Source organism: Symphalangus syndactylus, chromosome 23, assembly GCF_028878055.3.
Source record: "Symphalangus syndactylus isolate Jambi chromosome 23, NHGRI_mSymSyn1-v2.1_pri, whole genome shotgun sequence".
NCBI lineage: Eukaryota > Metazoa > Chordata > Mammalia > Primates > Hylobatidae > Symphalangus > Symphalangus syndactylus.
Genome location: NC_072445.2, coordinates 37,604,515 through 37,630,407, shown reverse-complemented (window position 1 = coordinate 37,630,407; position 25,893 = coordinate 37,604,515). Strand labels below are relative to the sequence as shown.

The 25,893-nt window shown below is 55.2% G+C and overlaps 1 protein-coding gene across 11 annotated transcripts in view; it reads right to left on the bottom strand.

Annotated features, from left to right (window-relative positions):
- The window catches only part of GRM4 (glutamate metabotropic receptor 4), a 138,625-nt gene that overhangs the window by 38,785 nt on the left and 73,947 nt on the right, over window positions 1-25,893 (bottom strand). For 8 of the 11 annotated variants that reach the window (XM_055263508.2, XM_055263504.2, XM_055263506.2 and 5 more), the window contains 2 exons: window positions 4,756-4,891; window positions 1,845-1,999 (listed from right to left, as the gene is read on the bottom strand). In XM_055263508.2, the coding sequence (XP_055119483.1) occupies window positions 1,845-1,999; window positions 4,756-4,891 (291 nt within the window). Of the gene's footprint in view, window positions 1-1,844; window positions 2,000-4,755; window positions 4,892-6,208; window positions 6,305-25,893 lie in introns of those variants that run through there. The other 3 variants (XR_010119045.1, XM_063632247.1, XM_063632251.1) reach the window with 2 other exon arrangements.

The following is a 25,893-nucleotide window of genomic DNA, read 5'->3' as shown; positions in this document are numbered from 1 at the left end:
TGGACCTTCTCCCTTCACATCCAGGACATCACCGTCACTGACAGAGGCTGCCTCCCTCCTCCACATGCTCTGCATGGCTCACAGTTCCGCTCTCAGCCTCGGAAAGCCTGTCCTAGGGTGGGCAGGCTGGCGGTGAACAACACCCTCTCCTCCTCCCAGATGCCCCTCCTGCCATACTGACTGTTCCTGGCACTGTGGACTGAGCTGCTCTGTATGGACCAGAGGCCTGAAAGCTCAGCGGGGCCACGTGGAGCTTCCTGCCCATGGAAGTGTCCAAGTGGAAGCAAAATGACTGGCCACGTGGCAGGAGACGCACTGGCATGAGCAGGAGGTTTGGCCTGCAGTAGGATTTCTCAGCCTCGGCACTGTGGACACTCTGGGCGGGATAACTCCTGTGGGAGACCGTCCTGTGCACTGTAGGATACTGAGCAGCACCCCGACCTCTACCTGCTGGAGGCCAGCAGCAGCATCCCCCAATTGTGACAACCAAAAATGGCTCCAGAAATTGCCAAATGTCCCCTTGGGGGGCAAAATCACCCCCAGATGAGGACCATTGTTCTAAAAGCTTCTCTAATGTTCCTGAGAGAAAAGGTACTTGTCAGGCAAGTCCTGGATTCCAATCCTAACTCTGCCATTCGCTGAACTGTGTGTGTCTCAAGCTCTCTGAGCCCTGCGTATCCATCTACTAAATGTGGGGAAGAGTGCATCACAGGGATGCTGGGGAGGCTAAAGGAGACATCCATAAGGGGCCTGGCATTGGTAAGCACCATAGCAGTTATTGTTATGTTGTGTTTATTATGGCTGGGGGTGGTATGGAAACTCTCGCTATGTGTGTGTGTTGGGTGGGTGGGGGGGTGTTGGATGTGTAATGGGGTAAGGGCTGTGGGGATGGATGAGCCAGGAAGGCATGAGTCTGAGAGGACCGGGGCTGGGCAGAGGTGGTTCTGGAGCCTGAGTCAGACATGGGACAGGTGTGGATGTGGGGGGACAGATGTGGTCTTTGCAGGGACAGACATGGGCCTGGGGGATCATACTGGGCCTGTAGGCAGGCGTAGGCCCAGGGGGACAGGTTTGGATGACAGGGTAGCCATGGGCCTATGGACAGGTATGGGCCAGGGCTAGAAGGCACCATGGGCCAGGGAGCTCCCTCTGCCTCAGGATGAAGAGAGGACACTGCTGTGTGACTTTGAGCAAGTCCCTCCCCTCCTCAGGCCTCCATGTCTTGGGAAGTACGTTAGAGAGGCAGATGTCTGCAGTCCCTCCCAGCTCCATTAATGCTGGATTCTATTGAAGGGAGGGAGGGCAGGGAAGGAGAGGGCCCAGGGAGCCTTCTCCCCATGGTGAAGACTACCAGGCCCCTGCTAAATTAATGGGAACATCACACCTCACTCTCTGTGAGGTTCTGGCCAGAGAAGTTCATTCCTGCCCAGGTGACTGTGGGTTCTGCCCCGAGAGTGGGGGATTCAGGGTGAGGCAGGCCCAACCTCAGCGCCATCCCGGGGCCTGCCAACCCCAGGCAGACCCTGCAGGAAAGGCCTGTCCTGTAGCCCCGGCAGGGCGGCTCCCAGCCTCTTCCAGCAGCGGACTCTCCACACACCTTCCACCCCAAAAATGTCTGAGAAGACAGGAGGGAAGGTCTTGAATCTGGATTCAAATTCTGCTGTGTTGCATGTGGCCTAAAAGAACTCCCAGCCCAGAACCTCAGAACATAAGAGGTTGTGGGCCAAGGAAGAGAAAAGGAAGGATATGGAAAGAGGAGGAGCAGAAGCGGAAGGAAGCCGAGGAGGGACGGCAGGAGGAGCAGTCCAGGATGGTGCCGACCACCTGCACCTGCCCGGCCTTACCTCGTACAGACATCCTCTTGGGGAGGATCGTGACAGCACCCTCAGCCACCTCCTCCAGGTGCAGCACAGGTGCAATCTTGGAGCCCCAGCTGTCAGAGCCCATCCAGAAGAAATGGCCTGTCTGGTTGGCTCTTCGTGCTGCCTCCAGCACACGCCTGTAGGAACACATACCAGCCCAGCCCAGCCGTGTCTGTCCACGAAACTGCCCCCACTCCTGGCCACACTTGCTTTGGGCCCACGTCCCTGACCCCCAGAAGCCCAGGGTTCACAACCATCCCAGCACCCATGCTTTCACCCCAACCCGTGGATTCCCCCTACCCCCTGCCCTCACCTGCCCATAGACCCATGGCTACCGCCTCATCCAACCTGCCTGCCCCTGGGCCCACGCCTGTGTGATTCTCCAGGCCCACATCTGTGCCTGCAAAGACCACACCTGTGCCCCCAGATCCATACCCACCCCACATCTGACTCAGGCCCCACAACCACCTCTGCCTAGCCCCGGTCCCCTGAGACGCATGCCTTCCTAGCTCATCCATCCCCACATTCCTTGCCCATTCTCACACGCATCCACCATAACACAACCGCCGCCCTCACCCCTCTGCACATGCTGCCTTCTGCCCGCAGCTCCCTCTTCATTCACTGCCCTCTGTGCCAAAATTCCAGGTCCTTCAGAGAGCTGCTCCCCACACCCTGAGTGGGAGTGGGTGATGGAGGGAGATGGGTGTGGAGCCAGCCGCCCAGTGCTCACACACAGCCCAGTCTGCCTGTGATGGTAATATAAATCAAACCAGGGACCCGAGAGCCCAGCCCGGGGCCGAGGAGCCCACAGCAAGTGCTCAGCCAGGGCTTCATGGAGGCATGAATTAAGTGGCCCCTCAAAGACATCTCAGAGGGGAAAAACAAGGAGGAATGGGCAGAATTCCCATAACCCAGCTCCCACAAAGAGAGAATGAGGTAGGGAGGAGGCAAGGAACTTGCTCACAGTCACATAGCAAGTGAGAGGCTGTGATACTACAAACTGTCCAGGCCCTTCCGTCGGTGAGGACCAGGGCACAGACTCCAGGGCTTGGGGGTGGCTGCTGGGCGTATGCAGGAGGCGGCCAGCTGGGGCTGGAGGGCCTGGGCTTCCAGGGAGAAACAAATGTTTCCAGGCCCCAGAGCTTTCACCTGCGCTGGCCTTGTCCATCTCATCCCACCCCACCCTCCTCCATCATCTCCCAACTCCTGAGGCTTTCCAGCCCCGCTCACTGGTGTAGCTCCCCCGCACCCTAGGTCACAACGAATGGCAGGTAAGGCTGCTCTCAGAACCCACACCCACACCCTATTAATACCCATCTGCATCCGGCCAGCCTGAGATAGCCAGAGCTCCCGACCATCCAGCCCTGCAGAGTCACCTGGGTTTATTTTTACTTCTGTTTGCTTCTGAAAATGCATGTGGATTTCCAGAAACGACCCCCGCCTCCTACCCCACTTCCCGCAGCCTGCTCCGGAAGTCAGTCCAGCTCCCTTCCAGCCCTCCCCTAGGGGCTTCTTCACAGGGACAAAAGGCCAGGTGCTTTCAGTCCCCTTCCCAGAATGTGGGTCCATCTGAGCTGAAGGTGTCCTCAAAAACAGCAGGCCTGGAGTGAGGCACATAGCTGGGTGGGGTGTGGGAGCCAAGTCTTACCAGGCTTTGGGATGGGAAGGGGGCAGGAAGTCGGGGAGTGGGGCCCGGCGGCTCAGAAGCTTCCCCAGGAGCTGGCTGAGTGGTGGCCATCATAAACGTTCAGAGCCAGAACTCAGGGGACCTGCACGCCTCAAGGGACTGGGTGCCGCCTCTGTGCAGCTCTGAGGGTGTCAGGATGGGGCTTGAGGGCCTCCCTTCCCTGGCCTTTCGCTGCCTGAGACACCAACCATTGCAGTTTGTCCTTTTGGCTTTTGAGGCCATGAGGATCTTCCAGAAGCCCTCCTCCATCCCTCCAGGGACCCACCAATGGCCTGGGAGGGTGTCTGTTTTGCAGCAACACTGGAGTCCAGATTAGAAAGTGAGAAGTGGCTTGGGAGCGCTGGTGAGGAATAGGAGGAAGCTGCCTGGGAAGGACTGGGCACACAGTGCAGCCTTGGCTGGTCCAGTGAGGGGGAGTCTGAGGGCACAGCAGGCTCTGCCAGCCCGGGCCAGATATCTGAGGAGACCTGGCAGGGGCCACATCTGCTCTCACCCTCCTCTCTGAAGAAGTGACCAGCAGGGACTAGAGGGCCCTACCAGATTCTAGGCGGGGCTGTATCTCCCCTCATCCTGGGGCTCCCTGAGGACAGGGCTGTGTCTCCCCTCAGCTTGGGCCCTCTGAGCCTAAGCCAAGACTAGAACCAAACACACAGCCCAGAGCTCCTCTCTGTACTCTGAGCTCACCACAGAAAGGAGGGAGGGGCTGAGAGGTGGCCCACATTTACTGGGCGCCTATTTCATGCCAGACCTTACTCTAAGCCTTTTATGCACATTCCTGCATTGAATTCTCAAACGCTGTCAGGCAGATATCATTAACTCATTTGTTTTTTAGCAGCAGAGGCCCAGAGAGGTTAAGAAATTCACCTGAGGTCACACAGCTAGTAGGTGGGAGAAGAGCATTAGAACCTAAGTGGTCTGGCCCCAAGCTCACGGCCTCAGCCCTCTATTAAAGCACCCAGGTAGCCATCCCTAGCAGGTGGAATGGATGCAGGAAATGGAGGGGGGAGGGAAGGGGTGCCCCATAGCAGTAGCCTGTGCGCCAGCCTGTGGGTCTCCCTGCCCACATACCCACTCACCTGCACCCACCTCTCTGGACCCCAGGGTGGGGTCAGGCTTGCCTGGGAAGGTCTCCAGCAGGACAGGCCCCGTGGCTCTGCCCACACCTGCATGGCTCCCGGTGCCCACCCTGCTGCCACCTGCCCTCACCTGATGTCATCCTCATTGGCGAAGATGATGACTGCCCGGGCGTTCGAAGTCTCCAGGAGGCGGCGGATGATCTTGTCGAACTCGCCTGCCTTGGGCTCCCGTGGTATCTTCACCGACTGGGCGATGCACACGCCCCCTGCAGGAGGGGCACCAGTTAGTTGGGGTGGGCAAGGGAACCTGAGTCTTCCCACCACTCTCCCAACACACACTCCAGGAGATGGGGGCTGGGTGCTGCCCAGGCTCCCCAGCCTGACTCCCAGCCCTGGGATCCCAGCCTCTGGATATGGGCTGTGCAGTCAGAACAGCTTCAGTACCAGTCTTGGCTCCACTTACCAGCTGGTGACCCTGGATATGTCACTTAAGTACTCTGAGCCTCAGTTTCCCCATATAGCAGCTAGAAGCAGCATGGCATCATGCTTAGGAGCTAGACTGCCTGGGTTCAAATCTCAGCTCTGCCACTTACTGCTGTGTGACCTTAGGTCAGTTACTGGACCTCTCTGTGATGCACATACATCACCTATAAAGTGGAAATAATGGTATTACCTATTTCATAGAATTGTTATAAAATAAGTGAGGTAATGCATATAAAGACAACATCCGGTACCTAGTGTTTAGTAAATGTTGATTGTTTTTATTGTAACCCCCTCATAATATTTCCTGGAGGGTTAAAGCTGGGAATAGAGCCCACCCTGAGGCATCAGTCCCTGCTACACCCATATCCACGTGCTTCTCAGGGCTCCTGTCCCTGGGCCCCATGCCCATCACCAGGCCCTCGGTAGGAGCAGCATGCATGGCCACTGGCTGGAACCATCAGGAGAGGGTCAATACTTGATGTTGCTGGGATTCACGACCAGGCTGGGTGGCATCAGGGAACCTGGGAGCACTTTGTCCCAGCCAGTCCCCAGCCCCAGATGTGCCTCTCAAGTGCTGGCAGGGGACAGATGTCATTCATGTATTTAAATCTCACCCGACCTCGTGGTACAGAGCATCTGTGGGCCATGCTTGTGTCAGCCACTGCCTTTGACGGATGAGGAAACTGAAGCTCAGAGAAGAGAAGTGGCTTACCCAAAGCCACACAGTTACCTGCCCTACTGGAGTCCAGGAGCTGGAGACCCCCAGAGAATAAGACCCCAGAAGCCCCTGGTGGCAGTCGATGGAAAAGCATGAGGGATTAATCTTGAAGCCGGTCCTGGTATCTAACGGCTGCCCTCCTCTGGGTCCCACTCAACTCAACACAATGCCTCAAACCAAACACCTTGGCTGGGCACCGCTGGGCTTCCAAATGACCTGGAGGTCCAGGCTGGGGCCACCTGAGCCTTCTACACAGACTTGCCCCAATACATCAGAAAACTCTGGGTGGAGCTGCCAGGGACTCAGAGTGCAGGGGACACGACTACCACCAGCCCCACAGGGCAGTGCCAGTACCCAGCTCCACCCACGGAGGGGTCCCTACCTGTGAGCAGGGAGATGGCTGCCAGAGAAGGCTGCCCAAAGGCAGTGACACTGGGCTGAGTCCTTAGAGGATGCAAGTGGCCAGGCGGCAGGCATTCTGGAGAGGACAGGGTATGCTCTGGAAGGAGTGGCTGCTCTGTGCCAGGCACCCTGCTGGCCTGGGGCCACAGGACACAACACACACATGCATGCACACACATGCACATGTGCACACATACACACACACACACACACACACAGCTCCTCAGGTCTCTCCTAAGACATCAAGAAGTCCCAAGTGCTAGAGAAGAGCATGTTTACTAGGAGCTCATGGGGAGTAGGGAGAAGCAGCAAGGGTGCTCGGGCAGGACTGGGGCCCCTGTCAGTCTGGGGTCACAGAGGGAGCCAAGGGAGGCAGCCACTGGCTGCACCGCTGGCCGGGCCGGCTCTCAGCTCCCAGCTAAACCCTCCATATGGTTTCTTTCCACTTAGAAAGTGGGCCAATTGTGACATTCCTCCCCCCATCTGGGGAGACAGATGGACAGAGGAAGAGGCTGGACTGGGAGGAGAGGGAAGGGAAGGATGAGCCACCTGGCTCCAGGAGCGGGAAGGAAGGCAGGGGAAGGGAGTTAATTGCTCTCAAACAGGGAGAAACTGTTAGGTTAAGTCATATTTCTGAGTGATGCTCTTCTAAGAGGATCCGTGTGATGGTCTTGCCTGGCACCTCAGGGCATATCTTGCAAGCTTCGTTTTGCTGGTGAAGGAAGGATTAGGTGACCACGGCTCAGTCAGCGGGAGTGTGAGTGAGCCACAAGGTACTTGAGATGCAAGTGCAGTCTGAGAAGGGTTTGATATTCTTGCAACTGCAAGAGATTCAGACCGGAAGGGAGTGCGGGGGGTGGGGCTGTGCAGAGCTGCATAATACTAATGAACATTTATGGAGTGTCCAATGCATGGGAAATGTTATTCTGCAAATTTTACATGGAGTCACTCATCTGAGGCCAGTGTAATCACCATATCTCTAATTTATAAATGAAGAAATTGAGGCACAGAGAGGTTAAGTAGCTTCCCCAGGATCATGAAGATAGGGGCAGAGGTGGGGTTTGAACTTGGGCCATCTGGCTCCAGCGGCCACCTTTCAGCCAGTCATGTAGTGAAGGGATAGGATTGTGGAGTTGAGGGGGCTTGTGGGCCCATGGGCATGATGGGACATGGCGCCCATGCTGGGGTGAGTGCCCACTGGTGTTGCTGCCCCCAGGATGAGAAACCAAGTGTCCGTGGGGTCCCTTTGTTTCACAGCCCTATTGTCAGCATGTCCGCTCAGGGGAGTGGGTAAAGGAACTAGCTCACAAGCCAGGCCCTCTCTTGGGATGACACAAGCTCCTGACAGTGGCACAATCTCTGCCTCAACTGCTCTCTTGGTGCCCGCTGCAGCCAGAGAAGACCAGACCGGCCCGAGAGGCCACTGAGCACCCACTGCATGCCTGGCACCGTGTGAGGCCCAGTCTAGATGAATCCTCACACATTAGCTGGTGCTAATATCCCCATCTCACAGATGAGGATACTGAGGCTCAGGTTGCTAAATAGCCTAGCCAAGGTCACACAGCCAGTCAGTGGGACTGCAATCCTGGTCTGTGTCCACAGCCTCTCTCGGGCGGAGAGGCCTCCATTTCCTGCAGCCACTCCCGCTCCTGGACAGTTCCCTTTCCTTGCAAAGCAATGACTCCGCAGCAGCCACTGAGAATAAAGGGGCCGTGTTTCATGTGCCGCAGCCTCTTCTGCAGCCTCTGTTGTTTAGGTGGGTTCATGTACATGTGTGCACACACGTGTCCACACACAGTCACAGAATGCACGCACTGGCACAGATCAACATCCACCATCACCACAGCCCACCCTGTGCATTCCAGGCCACACTGCTACAGACCTGAAGTCACACCAAGCCCACCAGCCATCCCTGTGCCCAGCCCCTGGGCCACATGGCTAACACTCCGCAGACGCCTGCTTCAAACCTCTCCCCTAGGGAGGGGCACGCCTCCTCACCCTGTGCCCCGAGTCTCTCTCACTGAATAAAATAAGAATCCATGGGTCCATACTGAGAGTAGATATAATCAAATTAAAGCCCACAAAGCCCTCAGGGAACAAGCCCACTCCATATCTCAGGGCAGAGGCTGGAGCCCTCCACTCCCCAGGCTCCAGGCACAGGACCATACGGGGAGGGGGACACACATGAAGAAGTTTGGGGGTCCCCATGGCCTCCTTGGCTCTCCTGGGTCTTCCTTGGCAAGCCCCTGCCCAGCCTCCTGCCAGGACCCCAGCCGCCCAGGCTCCTGACAAACACCCAAATGCCACTTGCCAGCTGCAAGCTCTGCCATCCCGGCCAAGCTGGTGCCTCTGCTCGCCGGCCAGGGGCAGGAAGCCACAGCCCCTTGCCAAGAAAATCTGAGCATATCAAATCCGTAGGGACATTGGAGACCTCCTGGCCCAAGTTGGATGGAGAGTGAGGAGACAGAGGCCAGAGAGGCCTTGCCCAGGGGCACACAGTAGCAGGGGCAAAGCCATCTTCAGACGAGGCTGTCACCATTGCACTGGGAAGTTTGGGATCCAGGCCAGCCCCTGACTGCTTTCCAGCAGGAAATGCTATCTCTTCCAGCTCTGCACCTCCTCCCCAGCCCGCCCAGGCTCCACACCTCCCCTCCTCCCTGGGCTGCCCCACCCATCAAAAACAACTTATACTTGGCCCCATCCCTCGGGGCCCGCCTTTACTACAAGACAGCTGGACACCTGATGAAGGCGTGTCCATTGGAACCCTCTGCAGAACCACACGGCAGCGTCTAGTAAAGCTGAACGTGCCGGCTGCCTCCAAGCCAGTGCTTCCCTGTCCACACTCGTCCCCAGGGAAACCCCGGCACGTGGGCACAGGAGACCCACACAGAGTCGCTCAACACAGCACTGTCTGAAACTGCAAAAAAATGGAAACAACCTAAATGTTTTACAACAGAAGAATGAATAAACTGTGATGTGTTTGTCCAATGGGATATTATGGAGTTAAGATGAATAACAGTTCTCATATGTCAACCTGACAAATCCTGAAATCGTAAAATTGATGGACAAAAAGCAAGTTGCAGCAGGATCTGCCCCATTTATGTAAAATCTAAAGACCACATACAATATTTATGAAGACGCATATATATGTACTATACATATATGAGTAAAGGCTGCATGAGGGCAGGAGACTTTGTCCATTGTTTTCATCACACTCTTCCCCAGTGCCTAGAACACTGCCTGGCACATAGTAGGTGCTCTAAAATGTTTGCTGAGTGACTAAACAAGGACAGGAAAGGAACTTGCCACCTTTCAGAATCATGGTTACCTCGAGGGAGAAGAGAGGAACAGGACTGAAGAAGGTTCCGACTCAATCCACATTTTATTTCTTTAAAAAATAATCAGAATCAAGCAGATGTGGCAACATGTGACTACTCAGCAAATCTGGGCCACAGAACCCCAGCTGGACAAAACTTTTAGATATGGGTGACAGCAAGGGCGCCGCGGTCCTCATGTGGTGCCACCTGACAAATAACACAGCAGGGCACACCAGAGCCTCCCTGTGTTCATCTGTGAAATGGGCTGCATAGCCGCAGCTGGCCCAAGGGCTTCCATAGGGAGGTTGCCTGCCTTCCTCCACCTTCCTCCACCTTCCTCCATGCCCACCTGCCTGGGGCTGCCCCTCTCCTCCCAGCCATGTGGTTCCTGAAATCCCATCGTCCCGTGAGAGCAGGCTCTCACCTGGCCAGCCCTCTGCTGGTGTGATCTGGAACCGTCACCACCCCAGGCTTCAGGCATCCCCACATGAACATGACATAGAGACTTCGTGGATGAAACTTGATATCAGTTTCCTGTCGTATTTTTCAGTCTCTCCATCCTTTCCATCTGTGGTGTGGTGACCTTTCCTGGTGGTCTCCAGGCCCAGCTGACATAACTGTGTCAATGTCCACCTTCAGCTGTACTTCCCAAGGTCAGGGCCAAGTCTGTGTCCTTTCTTCCTTTCTTCCTCTCTTCCTTCCTTCTTTCCCATCTTCCTTCCTCCCTTCCTCCTTCTTTCGCTCCCTCCCTCCCTCTCTTCCTTCCTTTCTTCCTTCTTTCCTTCCTTCCTTCCTTTCCTTCCTTCCTCCTTCCCTTTCTTCCTCCCTCCCTGTCCCTTCCTCCCTATCCCTTCCTCCCTTCCTTCCTCTCTCCCTCCTTTCCTCCCTCCCTTTCTTCCTCCCTTCATCCCTTCCTCCCTCCCTTCCTCCCTCCCTTCCTCCTTCCTTCCACTGCCCTGCTCAGTTCCTGGCACAGTCAGTCCCTAAGAAACGATATTGAGTAAGACTCCTTCCTCAGGAGCTCTCAGTCTAGCTGGGGAAGCAAGACCAGAAGGAAGAGCCATCACCCTGAGCAGAAGCACAAGGGCACAGTGCTCCGGGTCAGCCTGAGCATGCAGGTGGCAGAGGAAGGGCCCCCTGGAGCCACACCCCCCACTGCACAACCCCTAAGCACCATTCTTCAGCAGCCCACATTTATTGAGCATCTGCAGGCACATCTTCAGGGAAGTACAGGCCCCTCTCACATCACCTGCCTGCCTGCTGCCACCACTTTCCCTTCATGGAGCCCACAGACGTGTACTGAGTGTCTCCTATGTGCCAGGCATGGCATGAGACACTGGGATGCAGCCATGCAGAGGACAGAGCCCCGGCGCCATGCAGCCTGAGTTCCAGGATGGGAAAGAACCATTAACATCCTGGAATCGGTGCAGAGGAGGACAGCAGCAGCATGACGTGCTGGAGGGAGACAGGGGGCTGCATCCCCTCAGCCCACCTGGATTCACCCTGGAGAACAGGGAGGCTTGGGCTGGGCCACGCAGCTGGAGAGGCAGAGGCTGGATCTGAACTCAGGTCTGACTGTTCTCTAGGAGCTGCTACCTTGCCTGAGACCCCAGGAATTGAGAACACTTTGGAACTTGTAAATCCCACTTACCTTCAAGTGAGATGGGATATGCTGCTAAATGAATTCACATTTCTGTCCTGCACGACCTGGGGTTGTCCGAGCCTGAGGTGAGCTTAGGTTTATAGGAGGTCTGACCGTGGCAGGACCCTCTGAGCCCCCACTGTGCCTGGGATGCTCTCCTTGCAGCACTTCCTCATCCTCCCTAGCATGGCTCTCCCCACCACACCTGTCTCAAAAAGTCCTCCCGCCATCCTGCAAGGCCAGCCCTCCAGCAGCCTCCAGATCACCTGCCTTCAAGGACCCACCCCCCCGCCCCACCACTTGTGGGATGTACCCATCTTGTGCAGTCAGCCTGGGCAAGCTGAAAGAAAAGGCCTCCCGTGAGAGGAGCTGGCTTGTGCCCTACCTCACCCACTCCCTGCTGTGGGGAGACAGTCAGGGGTCCCCCAAGCTGTCACCTTGGACACTGGGCTCCAGACAAGGAAGGAGAAAAATCCTCCTCCAGACCCCCCAGTCAGCTCCCTCTGGTCTCCAGGTCCGGCCTCTCGGGGCCCAGCCAGCCAGTCCTGAGGCCAGCAGAGACACAGGCACATCCTCGCTTTCTCCTTTCCTTTAAAAAAAATTTTTTTTTAATTTAAAAAGAGAGGAAAATAATGAAAAGACAAACCCTAGGAATTCAAGTGGAAAAATCTACCTTATGGCAAAATGTGAAGGCAGCAATTTCCAGTGGGGTAGGGGGTGGGGAGTTACACACAGGGACAGGGGCAGGACAGCAGGTCCTCCCGGCTCCTGTAGGGGAGGACAGAGGCTGGAAGCTACCCCTGGACTCTCATGGGTGTATACACACACACACACACACACACACACACAGCTCCTTCCTTCTGACTCCCAAAGCCAGGCCCTTCCCCAAAACAGCTCTCAGGAAGGGGACCAGAAATAGCTGCTCAGAGGGCTTGATGACTGGTGACTGCTACTTTTATTTTCAGCCGGGAGTGAAGCCTGAATGTAAATAATGGAGCCCAGGCATCAGTGCTGTGGCCAGAGGGGGTTTCAAGGTAAGAAGGACACCAGACCCCAGCAAAGGCCCTCCCCATGCGGCTGCTCCAGAGTGAGCTGGGTGCGGGACACACGAGGGCTGGGCTGGCTCCAGCTGGGTCTGGGACTGCACAGAGGGCCAGGCCTGGTTCCCGTCACCTGTCACCCCTGCCCTGTCTGCTCCTGCTTGTGACCCCGCTCCCCAGCTCATCAGTCTCCAGCCCCCCAACACACTCCCGGCTTTACAACCCTTGGCAGCCCCCAGTGTGTGTGTGTGTGTGTGTGTGTGTGTGTGTATGACCCTAAGCATCTGCCTCTTCTCCCAGGAGGGTCTCCCTGATGCACCCAGTGAATTTGGGTTTACTGCAACATCCAGGACCGCCCCAGTCCCCACCAGGATCCACCCATCTGGCCATGTCTGTGCCCCCAACAGGCCTCTGCACATGCTGCTCCCTTAGCCAGGAGCACCCCCACCTCAGCTGCTCAGCCACCCTCTGGCTCCCCACCCAGTTCTTCCCTGGCTGGGCTGCATTTATCTCCCTGGGGTCTGTCTTTCTGCCTGGGGCCTTACGGAGCCCAGGACGGGTGCGGGGCCTGCCCAGGACGGCGGTAATCCACACTTGCTGGACGAATGGAGAACTGAGTTCCTGACTGACAGGGTTTTGAGGGGACAGCTTGGCAGGAGCTGCCAGCATGGGCATGAGGGCAGAGGCTCTGCAGGAGTTGGAGGTGAACACCCGCACCTGCTCACACGCTCCCATCCCCTCGGTGACCTCCCCTCTGAGCTGCCACCTCTTTATATGCACAGCCACTGGACACCCCATTTGAGCCTGGCATCTGCTTTGCTCTGGTCCGCAGTGATACTCCGTGCTCAGCGTCCACACGCGTGGGGTGGGTACCCACGTGCACCCGGGCATCTCCCTCCGTCCTGCCTTCTGCTGGGATTTTACTTTCTCCACCAAGACATCAATTCTTTACCATGAGTGCTCAGGAAATCGGCCTGCAAAGGATGAGCAAGTGAAGAAAGGTGCATGCTGGCTGTGCAAAGGGACCGGGTCACAAAGGCCCTGCCTGAAGGCAGGTGACTCAGTTGATTGTTTAAACTCCACCTGATAGGGCTAGTGTGAGGGCCCAGTGTAGTGGTGTTTGTGCAGGTCTGCCCCCTGGAGCCAACGCCTCTGGGGAGGGGGCAAGGCCTAGTGGGGTGGGGCTGCTGAGGCAAGAGGGCAGGAGCTCAGAGGACACGGGCCTTATCACTCAGCCAGGCCAGGACCCAGGACCCAGAACTGGGGAGGTCCACAGCCGGGCGGGGGGACCAGGGCACCAGGATTATCCGAGGCAGCACACACATCCTTTCCCTCCTGAAGGCTCTCAGCACCCCCACCACACCCCCAGCCACACACACACACACACACACACACACACACACGGCAATGCATACCCTCACAAAATCACATACTACACACCACCACAAGCTCACAAAGTCTCACGGTCACACACGCTCACCAGGACACAGCTCCCATCACACTTATGGACCCAGTAAAAACCTCATACAGCCTCATAGCCACAAAGAAGGGCACAGGGCCACATGCACACACTGACACAGTCACAGATCCCATAGTCCCACAGCCACACAGGCTCACCCAGTCACCATATAGCCTCGCACAAACACGCACACCACACCCAATCCCATCACATCCTCCACATACACACCCACAAACCCGGGCATGCAAGTCATGTAAATCCCCAACCTGACACACATTTGCATCCAATTATAACTTCAGACAACCCCTAGCCACACGCAGACACACACCTATACATCACCACACAGATATACACCACACACACATCACCACACAGATACACACCACACATACCCACACATCACCACACACATACACACACATCACCACAGAGATACACACCACACAAACACATCACACAGATAAACACCACACCACACACACACACATCACACAGATACACACCACACACATCACATGGATAAACACCATACAGACACACACATCACCACACAGATACACACCACACACACACATCACCACACCGATACACACCACACACACACACATCACCACACCGATACACACCACACACACATCACACAGATAAACACCACACACACACATCACCACACACAGACCACACAAACACACATCACCACAGAGATACACACCACAAGCACACACACACATCGCCAGATATACACCACACACACACACATCACCACATAACACACCACAGAGATACACACCACACACACACACCACACAGATACACACCACACACACACCACAGAGATACACACCACAAACACACCCCCACACATCACCACACAGATAAACACCACACACACACACATATCACCACACAGATACATACCACACACACATCACCACAGATACACACCACACCCCCACACACCACACAGATACACACCACACACATATCACCACACAGATACACACCACACATCACACAGATACACACTGAAGGCACACCCCCAAACATCACCACACAAATACACACCACACACAGACACACACATATCACCACACAGATACATGCCACATACACATATCACCACAGATACACACCATACACACACATTACCACACAAATACACACCACACACACATCACACAGACCACACACACCACACAAACACACATCACCACACAGATACACACCACACACACACATGATCACCACACAGATACATGCCACACACAACCACACAGATACACACTACACAGTCACCAAATACACACCACACACACCCCTATACATCACTACACTACACTACACATCACACACAGACACATCACCACAGATACATACCACACACACGCCCTTACATCAACACACAGATACACAATCACCACACACCACACAGATACACACCACACACACATCACCACACAGATAACACACACACACACATCACTACACAGATACACAGCACACACAGACACACAATCACCACGCAGATACACAGCACACACAGACACACAATCACCACCCACCACACAGATACACACTACACACAGACACACACATATCACCACACAGATACACACACCCATTCCTCACCACACAGATGCACACCACACACAGACACACGATCACCACACACCACAGAGATACACACCACACACACACATCACCACACAGATACAAACCACACACACAACCATACATCACTACACAGATACACAGCATACACATACCCTTACATCACCACACAGATACATAGCACACACACACTCAGCACACACCACACACATATCACCAGATACACACACACATCACACAGATACAAACCACACACACACCCATCACCAAATACATGCCACACACAATCACCACACAGATATCACACACACAATCACCATACAGATACGCACCACACACACATATCACCACAGATATACACACCACAAACACACAATCGCCACACACCACACAGATACACACCACACACAGACACAAACACATCACCACACATATACACACCACACACACCCACACATCACCACAGATACACACTACACACACAACAATCACCACACACCACCACACAGATACACACCCACACATCATCACACAGATACACACCACACACACATCACCACACAGATACACACACACACAATCACCACACAGATATACACCACACACACACCACACAGATACATACCACACACACACATCACCACACAGATACACACCACGCACACATCACCACACAGATACACACCACACACACACCCCCACACATCACCACACACACACTCACAGACCACCACACAAATACACATTACACACCCACACATCACACACACACATCACTAAATACATGCCACACACACACACATCACCACACAGATACCACACACACACACTCACACATCACCACACAGATACACAACACACCCACATCACACAGATACAGACCACACACACACACATATCACCACACAGATACACACCACACACAACCATACAGATACACACCACACACACATCTCCACACATTACCATACAAATATACACCACCCACACACACCCACACATCACCACACAGATACACACCACAGACACACAATCACCACACACCACAAAGACACACACATCACCATACAGATACACACCACACGCACACGCATACCACACACACACCCATACATCACCACACAGATAAACACCACACACACCCCCACACATCACCACACAGACACACAGACACACATCATCAGACACACACCACACAATCACCACACACCACCACACAGATACAAATCACCACACAGATACACACCCCACACAGACACACACACATCACCACACACACACCACACACACACATTGCCACACAGGCACACACCCACATCACCACACAGCTACATACCACACACACACACACCACCACACATCACCCCACAGATACACAACACACACACCCCCACACATCTCCACACAGACACACACCCACACATCATCAGACACACACCACACACACGTCACCACACAGATACCACACACACACACCACCACACAGATACACACCACACACACACACACATCGCCACACAGACATACACCCACATCACCACAGCTACATACCACACACACACCACCACACATCACCACACAGATACACAACACACACACCCCCACACATCACCACACAGACACACACACACATCATCAGACACACACCACACACACGTCACACACAGATACCACACACACACATCACCACACAGACACACACCACACACAGACACCCACACTTCACCAGATTCACACCCCCACACATCACTACACAGATACACACCACACATACACACCACACAGACACACCCACAAATCACTACACACAGATACACACACAGTCACATACACACCACACACACACCATCATACCACACACAGAAATGCATCCACACATCACCATACATAGTCAGATACCCACCACACACAAATACACATAACCCCACACAGAGTCACAGATACACCACACACAGACACAGGTAACCCTGGACAGTCACATATAACCACCCTGCCTGACCATGGCCAACCCTGCTCCATCAAGCACAAGCAGGCAGTGCCCACCATGAAGTGTCCGCACCCCCTACCTCACACTGCCTGGCGGCTCTCAGTCACCGCACGTGCACAAAGCACCCCTCCAGCCCATCTCTTCTTAACTGAGAAACACCTCCTTGCTGAGTCTCCCTAGTGAATGCCCCAATTAGCCTGAATCCTTTCCCAGGGAGGCCCTGCGAGGCCCTAGCATGCACCAGGAGCTGGCAGAAGCTCACACCCCTCATGCTGCTTGGGGGCCCAGCCACACCTCAGCACCATTAGCACCTCCTCCCTTGGCCTGGTCCTCATTGGCTGGGGTAACCAAGGAGGGGCCTATGGTCCAGCAACTGGACGGAGGGGAAGGCACGGCTATTCATGGGCAGCCTGTGGCTGGCACATTGAGGCAAAGCCCTCCTCTTGACTCTGAAACCCCACCCTCTGCCACCAGGCTCTCCATTCCTGCCCATCCCTGCCCCTGCCAGGAGAACGGGGCTGGATCTCGGGGTGCAGGGGCACTGATGGGACAAAAGTGGGGGACACAGACATAGGAGAGCCAGACTGGTGTGACATGAGGAAGCAGAGTCTGGGCACAGACAGGGCCATGTCCCATCTCAACCACCTACTGCTTTGTGATGGAAGCCATGTTGCCCACTCTCCAACCCTCCATTTCCCCATCTGTGAAATGGGATGGTATGAACCCCGTCCCCGAGACACAGCAGGGTTGCGGTGAGGATTAGAGCAGATTGCCTGTGGACAGGGTCAGCCCTTAGGGGATATTTTGGGGTGTGGAGGAGGATGCAGGCCTTGGAGGACCTGCCAGGGCAGCTGTGGGGCTCAACTTCTCAGAGCTGAGCCCTGCCGCCCCCCGCCAGGAGGCCGCTGGGCAGCGCAGGTAGTGTGGCTCAGAGCTGCATTATTCATGGCGCTACGCTCTGAGCAGAGGGAAATTTGCTGAGTGATCGACTTAATATCTCAACACAAACCCACTTAGGTAAAACACCTTTGAAGAGAGAAAGGCAGAAAAATAATAGAAAAGGGAAGCCATGGTGTTTGGAGGCAGATGGTGGCAGGAGGGGCCTGGATGGGGCAGGACACAAAGAGATGGCTGGTTCCTGGCCCCCACCAAAAGCCCCCCAGAGGTCCCTACCCCAGGTCAACCCACCCAGGCCCTACTGTCCCCCACCCTCAGTGGCTGTGCCCAGCATTCACTGATGAGGGAATCCTACCCATTTCTTGGGTTCAGTTCATGAAGGGAAGGGAGTCTGCTCAAGGCTTGCACAGCAGTCAGAGGCCAACCGGGAATCAGACCCAAGACTGCTGAGTGTGGGTCAGGGTCCCTACCAAGGTCATGCCCTGGTCCGACTCGAGGGCAGTGCGGTGGGGCTGTGGCGAACAGGGCCCTCAGACTGACTGCATGGCTCTGTCCCCACCTCAGGCCACGGTCAAGGCCAGGACACCGTGGAGTGTGGCTGAGGATACTGGAGGAGCCAGTCACAGGACAAGGCCCCCAAGTTTCTTCCCACCTTCCCCAACTCCAGTGACACCCTGGTGGAGGAGGTCACATATCGCCTTCCAGTCCTCTCCTCCGCCTCACTTCACCTACCACAGCAGGACCACTTTCTCCAACTCAGCCAGAACGTTCCCCCCTAGAGCCTTTCCCAGTGCTGGTCCCTCTGCCAGAAATGCCCTTCCTACGTCTCTATCTGCCCAACCCCATCCAGCCCTAGGGCCCCACTTCTCTGACTCTTCCCCCATGAAATATCCCAGCCCTTTCCTGCAGTGGGAGCTCATTGCGCCCGTCTGCTCCTCTCCACTGGCACTTGCCATCCTCCACTTTGTGCTGTGGTCAGTTTTGGAACTGGCCTGCTTCAGGTTCAAATCCCAGCTCTGCCACTTCTTAGCTGTGTGACTTTGGACAAGTTCCTTAATCTCTCTTGTCTCTACATAACAAAGTGTGAAGAATAAGCAAGTTAATATACATAAGGTGCTTAGAACAGTTCCTGGCACATTAGTGCTCAGGAAGTGTTTATTATTATTATACTATTATTGTTGGTTTCCTCCATGAGCCCATGAGCCCCTTCAAGGGCAGACTGTGTCTTTCCCATTTCTAACCACCCTGTTTCCATGCTCAACCGACGATAGCTGAAATGAACCTGGTTTCCAACAATGTTGTATCCCCAGCCTATTTACCCCAGATACCCTGGGAATGGGAGCCAGCGCTGGGCTGGTGGCAGGGACCCTGTGTTGGGGCAGAGAGAGGCATGGGGAAGATGACCTCGTCAGCTCCACTCCATGGCAGGAGCCGAGGCACAGTCAGGCCAGCAGTTGGGCCTGGCCAGGGTTAGAGGCCAGCAGCTGGGCATGTGGCTTGGCCAGAGAAGAACAGACAGTGCAGGCTGGGATGAAATATTTAGGAGCCCACACCCTTGGAATTGGGAACTGACAAGCAAAATGAAATGCTGAGATGTAATTACCCAGGCAGGCCAAGCATGTCTCCCTGCCAGCGGCAGGCTCGGCACCCCCTCCCACCCACCCCACCGCCACAAGTAGGCATTGGGTAATGAAGTCCCCCTGGACCCTTCTCCTGAGCTAGCCCTTGCCCCTCCTCTTCAGGCCAGGCCAGGAGGAAGGGGTGGCAAAGAGCCCAGCTCTGGCTCCTGCAGGCCACTCCTTTTGGTGGCAGAACAGCAAGAAATACAGAAAACCGGGGGACTGGGTCAAGCCCCAGCACTGGATATAACCGGATGATCCCTTCACTCCACCAAGCTTCCTCAGCTGGGAAATGGGGCTGCTGGCCCACGCCGGGGAGGGGGGACCAAGAAGGTGGATGTGAGAGCTCCGTCAGCTGGCCTTGGTGGAGGGGGTGGTGACAGGATACCTTCCCGAAGTGAGCACAGCAGCAGGGACCAGCCTCACCCAGGGCAGCAGGAGAGGCCTTCTTGAGACACTGGGCTGTGGGGACTCAGGCTGGCGAAGCTGATGGACAGATGCTGGGGTCTGGGGCCCAGATGTGAGCCTTGAGCTGAAGAAGTCCCCACCCCACCCCAAAAATCTTCCCCAGGCTCTCAGCACTGTTGGGAAAAGGTTTGGAGCCTCAAAGCTTGGGGGCTTGCTTGGCTAGATGGGGGACATGGGGGGTGGGAGACAGGAACCAGGTAGGGAAGGAAAGGGGATTCCAGGCTTGGATCATGGGAGCAGCCTTGAGTAGGGTCAGGAGAGCCTTGGGGAGCTAAGGGCAAGGGGCAGGGGCTCTTCCTGTATGCTGGAGCTGGAGCTGGAGCTGGGGGAGGGGTGGATAACGTCTACAAGTTTTTCTCAACAGACATTTGGAGTGGGAAAACTTTTCACAGTGTGGGACTGCCCCACGTTACAGTACAAGGGACTAGACACTCAAGTCATTGTGATAATCCAAAGTGCCCCACATATTTCCCCACACGTCCCACATGTCCCCAGAGGTAGGGTACAGCTGCCCAGAGTTGAAAGCTCCTTTCTGATCTAAACCAGAGAGAGGCCAGGATTTGCCCGAGGCTGACCAGCATGTGCTGCTCTCACACATTCCACCCAGGCCCCTCTCAGGCTGGCTCGGGAGCCCCAGACAGCTCAGCATCCCTGGGGCAGGTCCAGCTGCACCTGGTAGCAGCCAGCTGACCCCTCAGGCCCTAATTCACAGTGCACTTCCACTCCTGTCGACACCATCTTTCCAGACCACAGCCCCACACCTGCCACACAAACCTCAGCCTGCCCAGCCTGGCCCTTACAACTTTCCACCAAAACTCCAGTCCCACCTGGTCACTCCCATCCCTCACACCTTCAGTGGCTCTCACCTCCCTCAGGGCCAAGTCCAATCCTCAGCCCTGTCCTGAGGCCCTGCAGGACTGACTTCATCCACCCCCAGCCTCCTCTCCCACCCCCAACTCTAACAGCACCTGCAGTTTCCAACATACATCAGAGCCTTTAGTCAGACTCTTTGCTCTGCCTTTGATGTCTGATTCACCTTCCCAGACTCTTTTCTTCAAGTCAGCTCTATCTGTTCTTAAGGATTCAGCTCGGGCCTCCTCCTCCAGGAAGGCTTTATGGGTATCCCCAAACTCCTCCTCCCCTGGGCGCCTATAACAATCTCAATGCCTCAATCACTGCACTTAGCACAGTGAATGAAAGTTACTGGACTAGATGCCTCTGTGCCCACCAGCCTCTGACTCCAGCAGTGGCCACTGCTGGGCCCTGGATCGACACACTGCCAGGCACAGAGCAGTCACTGTCACTGACTCAGCAACCTCCAGTGCCAGGAGCTGTCCTAGATTCTGTGGGTACAGCCAGGAATAGGACAGATAAGCCTGCCCTCGTGGAGCTGACATCCATCTATGAAGCCAACAATAGGGATGAAAGAATGGACAAATGAATGAACACGCTAGGTGGTTAATTAATTAACACTTGACCTATTGTCCGGAAGGCTCCTGGACCCATCTCCAGCTCCTGTTCCTCTGTGCTTCCTGTCTTCCCCCACTCTCTCCTGCCCACCTTCTGCTTCTTCTCTGTCTCCCCGCAAATACACACTGTCTTCGATCATTGCACAGCCCCTCATGTTCACGCAGCACTCCCAGTAGAGTAACGTTTCTACATGTTGTCTCCTGAGCTCCTTCCAGTCCACCCAGGTCCTAGGTATCATGACCATTTTACAGATAAGGAAACCGAGCCCCAGCAGCCAGAGCCCAGTGCTGCAGTCTGCAACTTCCCTTCCTCCACCCCATCTTCTTCCCTGCCTCCACCTTTCTATCTCACCCTCCTCTCTGCTTCCTGCCTTCTGGGTTGACCTGAGAAGTGGCCTCTGCTCTCTCAGCTTATTTCCTACCTGTGAAATGGGGTGGGCATGGAGGCTCGGGGAAATGGTCACAGGGCCTCCACTGTCCCCTGTCCCGCACCCCTCCGCAGCCCCTACTGTGTGGCCCTCTGTTCACTCTCCGCCCTCCCTCCCTCCTCTCCTCTTACTTGTCACTTTGTCCTGCTTCCTCTCCTCCCCACATCCCAAGGCCTCCCTGGGGCCCCAAGACGTCTGCAAGAGTCGTTAGCTTTCCTTCTGGCTCATTAAAAAGCAGAATTTGCATAGAATATCCATATGATCATTCTGTCTACCGCAAAATGGGGCACAGATATAATGCAGCATGTAAGTGAGGGAGAGAGGAAAGGACCGTCACAATGGGGGGCTGGGAGAGGCCCAGGCGCACCCCCGGGTCTGAGGCCTCAGAGGCAGCCCCTCACTCCCTCCAGCTTTGACTAGGCCTTTCTGTTGGCTAATTCCTATCTCTGTAATTCTTACAATAACCAGCAAAGTCGGAATACAGTTGTCCCCATATTACAGGTGGAGAAACCAAGAGCCAGTGAGGAACAGTGGCTCGTCTGTGGACACAACGCAAGTCCGGCAGGCCGGGGAAAGCACTCTCTGCCAGGGCCAGCCCACCCACCTCACGTCACCTGCTGTTCTTTCGGGAAGGCTGCCCCTCCTTCCTCTCAGAAGAGAGGCACACAGCCAGGATACCCTCCCACCCTCCTGGGATAGGACCACCTCCCCTGGAGGTCTCTCCCATCACTGCTCCTCCAGGCAGCCTCCCTTCCCCCACTCCTGCCTGGCCTTCCCATCCCTGTAACAATGGTTTAGCCAGAGACACAAGAGATTTTTGGAGACAAATGCTTCAAACCTCTTGTCCCAGCTTCATCGTTGCATTCAGACCTGCCTTGTCCCAAAAAGAATTTGCAGCAGTGCCCAGAAATAAACATGTATATAGCTAAAAAAGAAACTGGTAACAAAACCAAGGGGAAGAGACTGCACTTCACAGATGAGGCCCCGCTCAGCATCCATAAGACTGGCCCAAAAAGGGGACCTTAGTTGGGCTGGAGCCAACCAGGACTTCCCAGAGCAGCTGACCTTGGCGCAGACTCACCGTCCACGGTACTGAAGCCAGGAGTGCCGTGCCTGGCCCGGCGACCCCTCACCCTCCAGCCCTCTGGCCACAGGCAACCCAGAAGCAAGGCCGGTGGGCCCAGACTCCAAATACACCCCAAATCTGTCCCTTCTCACCACCCCCACCCTTGGTCCAGGCCATTGTCACCTCTTGCCTGGACTACAGTGGCCTCCACACTGGCCCAGGGCCCCACTCTATTCCCTGCACAACAGCCAGAGGGATCAAGACCCTCCTCTGCTCCTGACCCTCCAACAGCTCCCAGCTCACCCAGAACAAAAGCCAAAGTCCTCACAGGCCCCCCAGGGCCCCATGCAATTTGGCCTCCTCTGGCTGTATGTCTCCCTGCCTCACTCATTTTGCCCCTGCCTCCTGGTTATTCTCCAAATGCTGGGCAGGCACCACCTCAGGGCCTTTGCACATGCCAGTTCCCCTGCCTGGGGCCCTCTTCCCACGGATCTCCACCTGGCTAATGCCCTCGCTGCAGCTGGGGATCTGCCAAAAGTCACCCCTGCAGAAAGCCAGGGTGAGGACCGAAAGGCCGTCAACCTTGCAGGGAAGAGTCTCCCCTACCTGCCCCTCTCTGTCCACTTACACTGCTTTGTTCCTCTTCAGAGCAGCATCTTTCACAGCTGGTATCTCAAATTATAATTATACAGTGATGTGTTTGCTTATTCACTGGAAGCTCCTCCTGCCCTCTCCCCAAGTGTGAGCCCCACAAGGACAGGAGCTTCATCTGCTTAGTCCACAGTCGTACCCCAGTGTCCTGGTCCAATGCCTGGCACACAGTCAATGCTCAATAAATATTCATTCTGCAGATGAATGAATTACTGTGGAGGAAAGGGATGCAAAGGCTGGAGGGCAGAAGCAAAAAAATGGCCACGCCCCTCCTCACCAGCCATACCCCTGGGGCAAGTCTGTGGGATTGGGAGGCCTGGGTCCCACCTTCTGAGTACCTGAAAGTCCCAGAAGCATGAGGGGAGCCAGCACCAGAGGAGTGGCTGCCAGGGGATTCAGCCCTCCCAGACCACTTTCAGAAAGGGACCCTCACAGCTCATACAAGGTCACGCAGGAGTCACACGTGACTTGAGGGCTCCTGATCCACTTCTCTCTTCTCTCTCTCTCTCTCTCTCTCACACACACACACACACACACACATACATACACATACACACACACACATACACACACACACACACCCCTTACCATGCCAAGGTCTTCCAAGCCTCAGACCAGGTGGTGAAACCAGGGACCCTTTGAGATTACCCTGCCCCCATCCCTACCTCTTTCCTCCCTAGCCCTAGAACTGCTGGCCTCTGTGGGGCAGGGCCTTCTGAGGCCTGCCCATCTGACAAGCCCACCAATGCTTCCCTGGGGAAGGCCAGATGAAGGGAACCAAATTCCCCACTTAAAAAGAGGACTCAGTCTTCCCACCTTCAAGCTCCAGAGCAAGAGCCAGTTTTGGAGTCATGCAGAGCTGGCTACAAAGCCCAGCTCTGCCCTGACAAGCTGGGAGAGCCCAGGCAAGCTCCTGGGCACCCTGGGCTGCAGTCACCACATCTAAAGTGGGGACAATGCTCAGGACTTCTGTGCAGGGGCTGAGGCTGGGGCCGGGGAGCAGCATCTGTCATGACAGTTCATGAACATGGCCTCAAAATGTGTGTATTACACACAAGGAGTCTCAGGGGTCTGTACACAGGCCAGGTCAGGCTGGCTGTGTGGCTGGCATGGGAGGCCGAGTCTGTTCAGGCTCAAGGGCTCTGGGAAGAAGGAAGAGGGACCAGGTTGGGGAACATGGAGTATCAAGGCAGAAATGTCCGCATGCTCACATACATGAGCTCACTGAGGAAGGCACACAGTCCCTTTTTGGTCTTACAAATGAAAAACTGGAGGCTCAGGGAGAAGTGAATCATGTACGGTCACATAATGATAGAGGGTGGAGCTGAGACTGGGAGTCAGGCTGCTGGACATCCCCGCCCCAGGGCACTCGGTGGGCCCATGTAGGCCTGAAGTGGGAAGCACTGGATGGTGAATATGAGACAAGGAAGGAGACGGTGGGTTCACAGGGTCCCTCCAGAGATTCAGAGAAAAAGGCAGCTGGGGCTTATCTCAGCCACATCTCCAAGGAGCTCAGAGTGGGGGACTTGGAGTGCCAGGAACCCCACCCTAGCCAGGAAAGCAGGCAGAAGTCCAGGGTCAGCAAACAGGTGAAGACGCTTTCCTGAAGGTCAAGGCCCAAACCCGAGCTGGGGTGAGCAGGGCAGCACCCTTCACCACTTGCCCTTTAGCCAAGGGAAGAAACTGGAAGGGTTCCTGTCCAATGGGAGCCTGCGGGACAGATCCCAGTGTGCTCTGAGTAAAGAGGCTCAGTAAGGAGGAGAAAGAAACAACAGAAGAAAATGAGCTTGAAGAAATTGGGTTCCAGTTTAGAGATTTGTCAAAAACACCAAAAAAAAAAAAAAAAAAAACAGAGGCCAGAGGAGTTAGGGAGCAGGCCACTGTGGAAGTAGCTACTCTGTGGGCTCCCCACTGGGCCCAAGAACAAGACACACAGGAAGCCAGAGACCAACTGTGGTGCTTGACCCTCCATGTGGCAAAGTGAAATAGGAGAGCCACGAGAAGTCAGTGA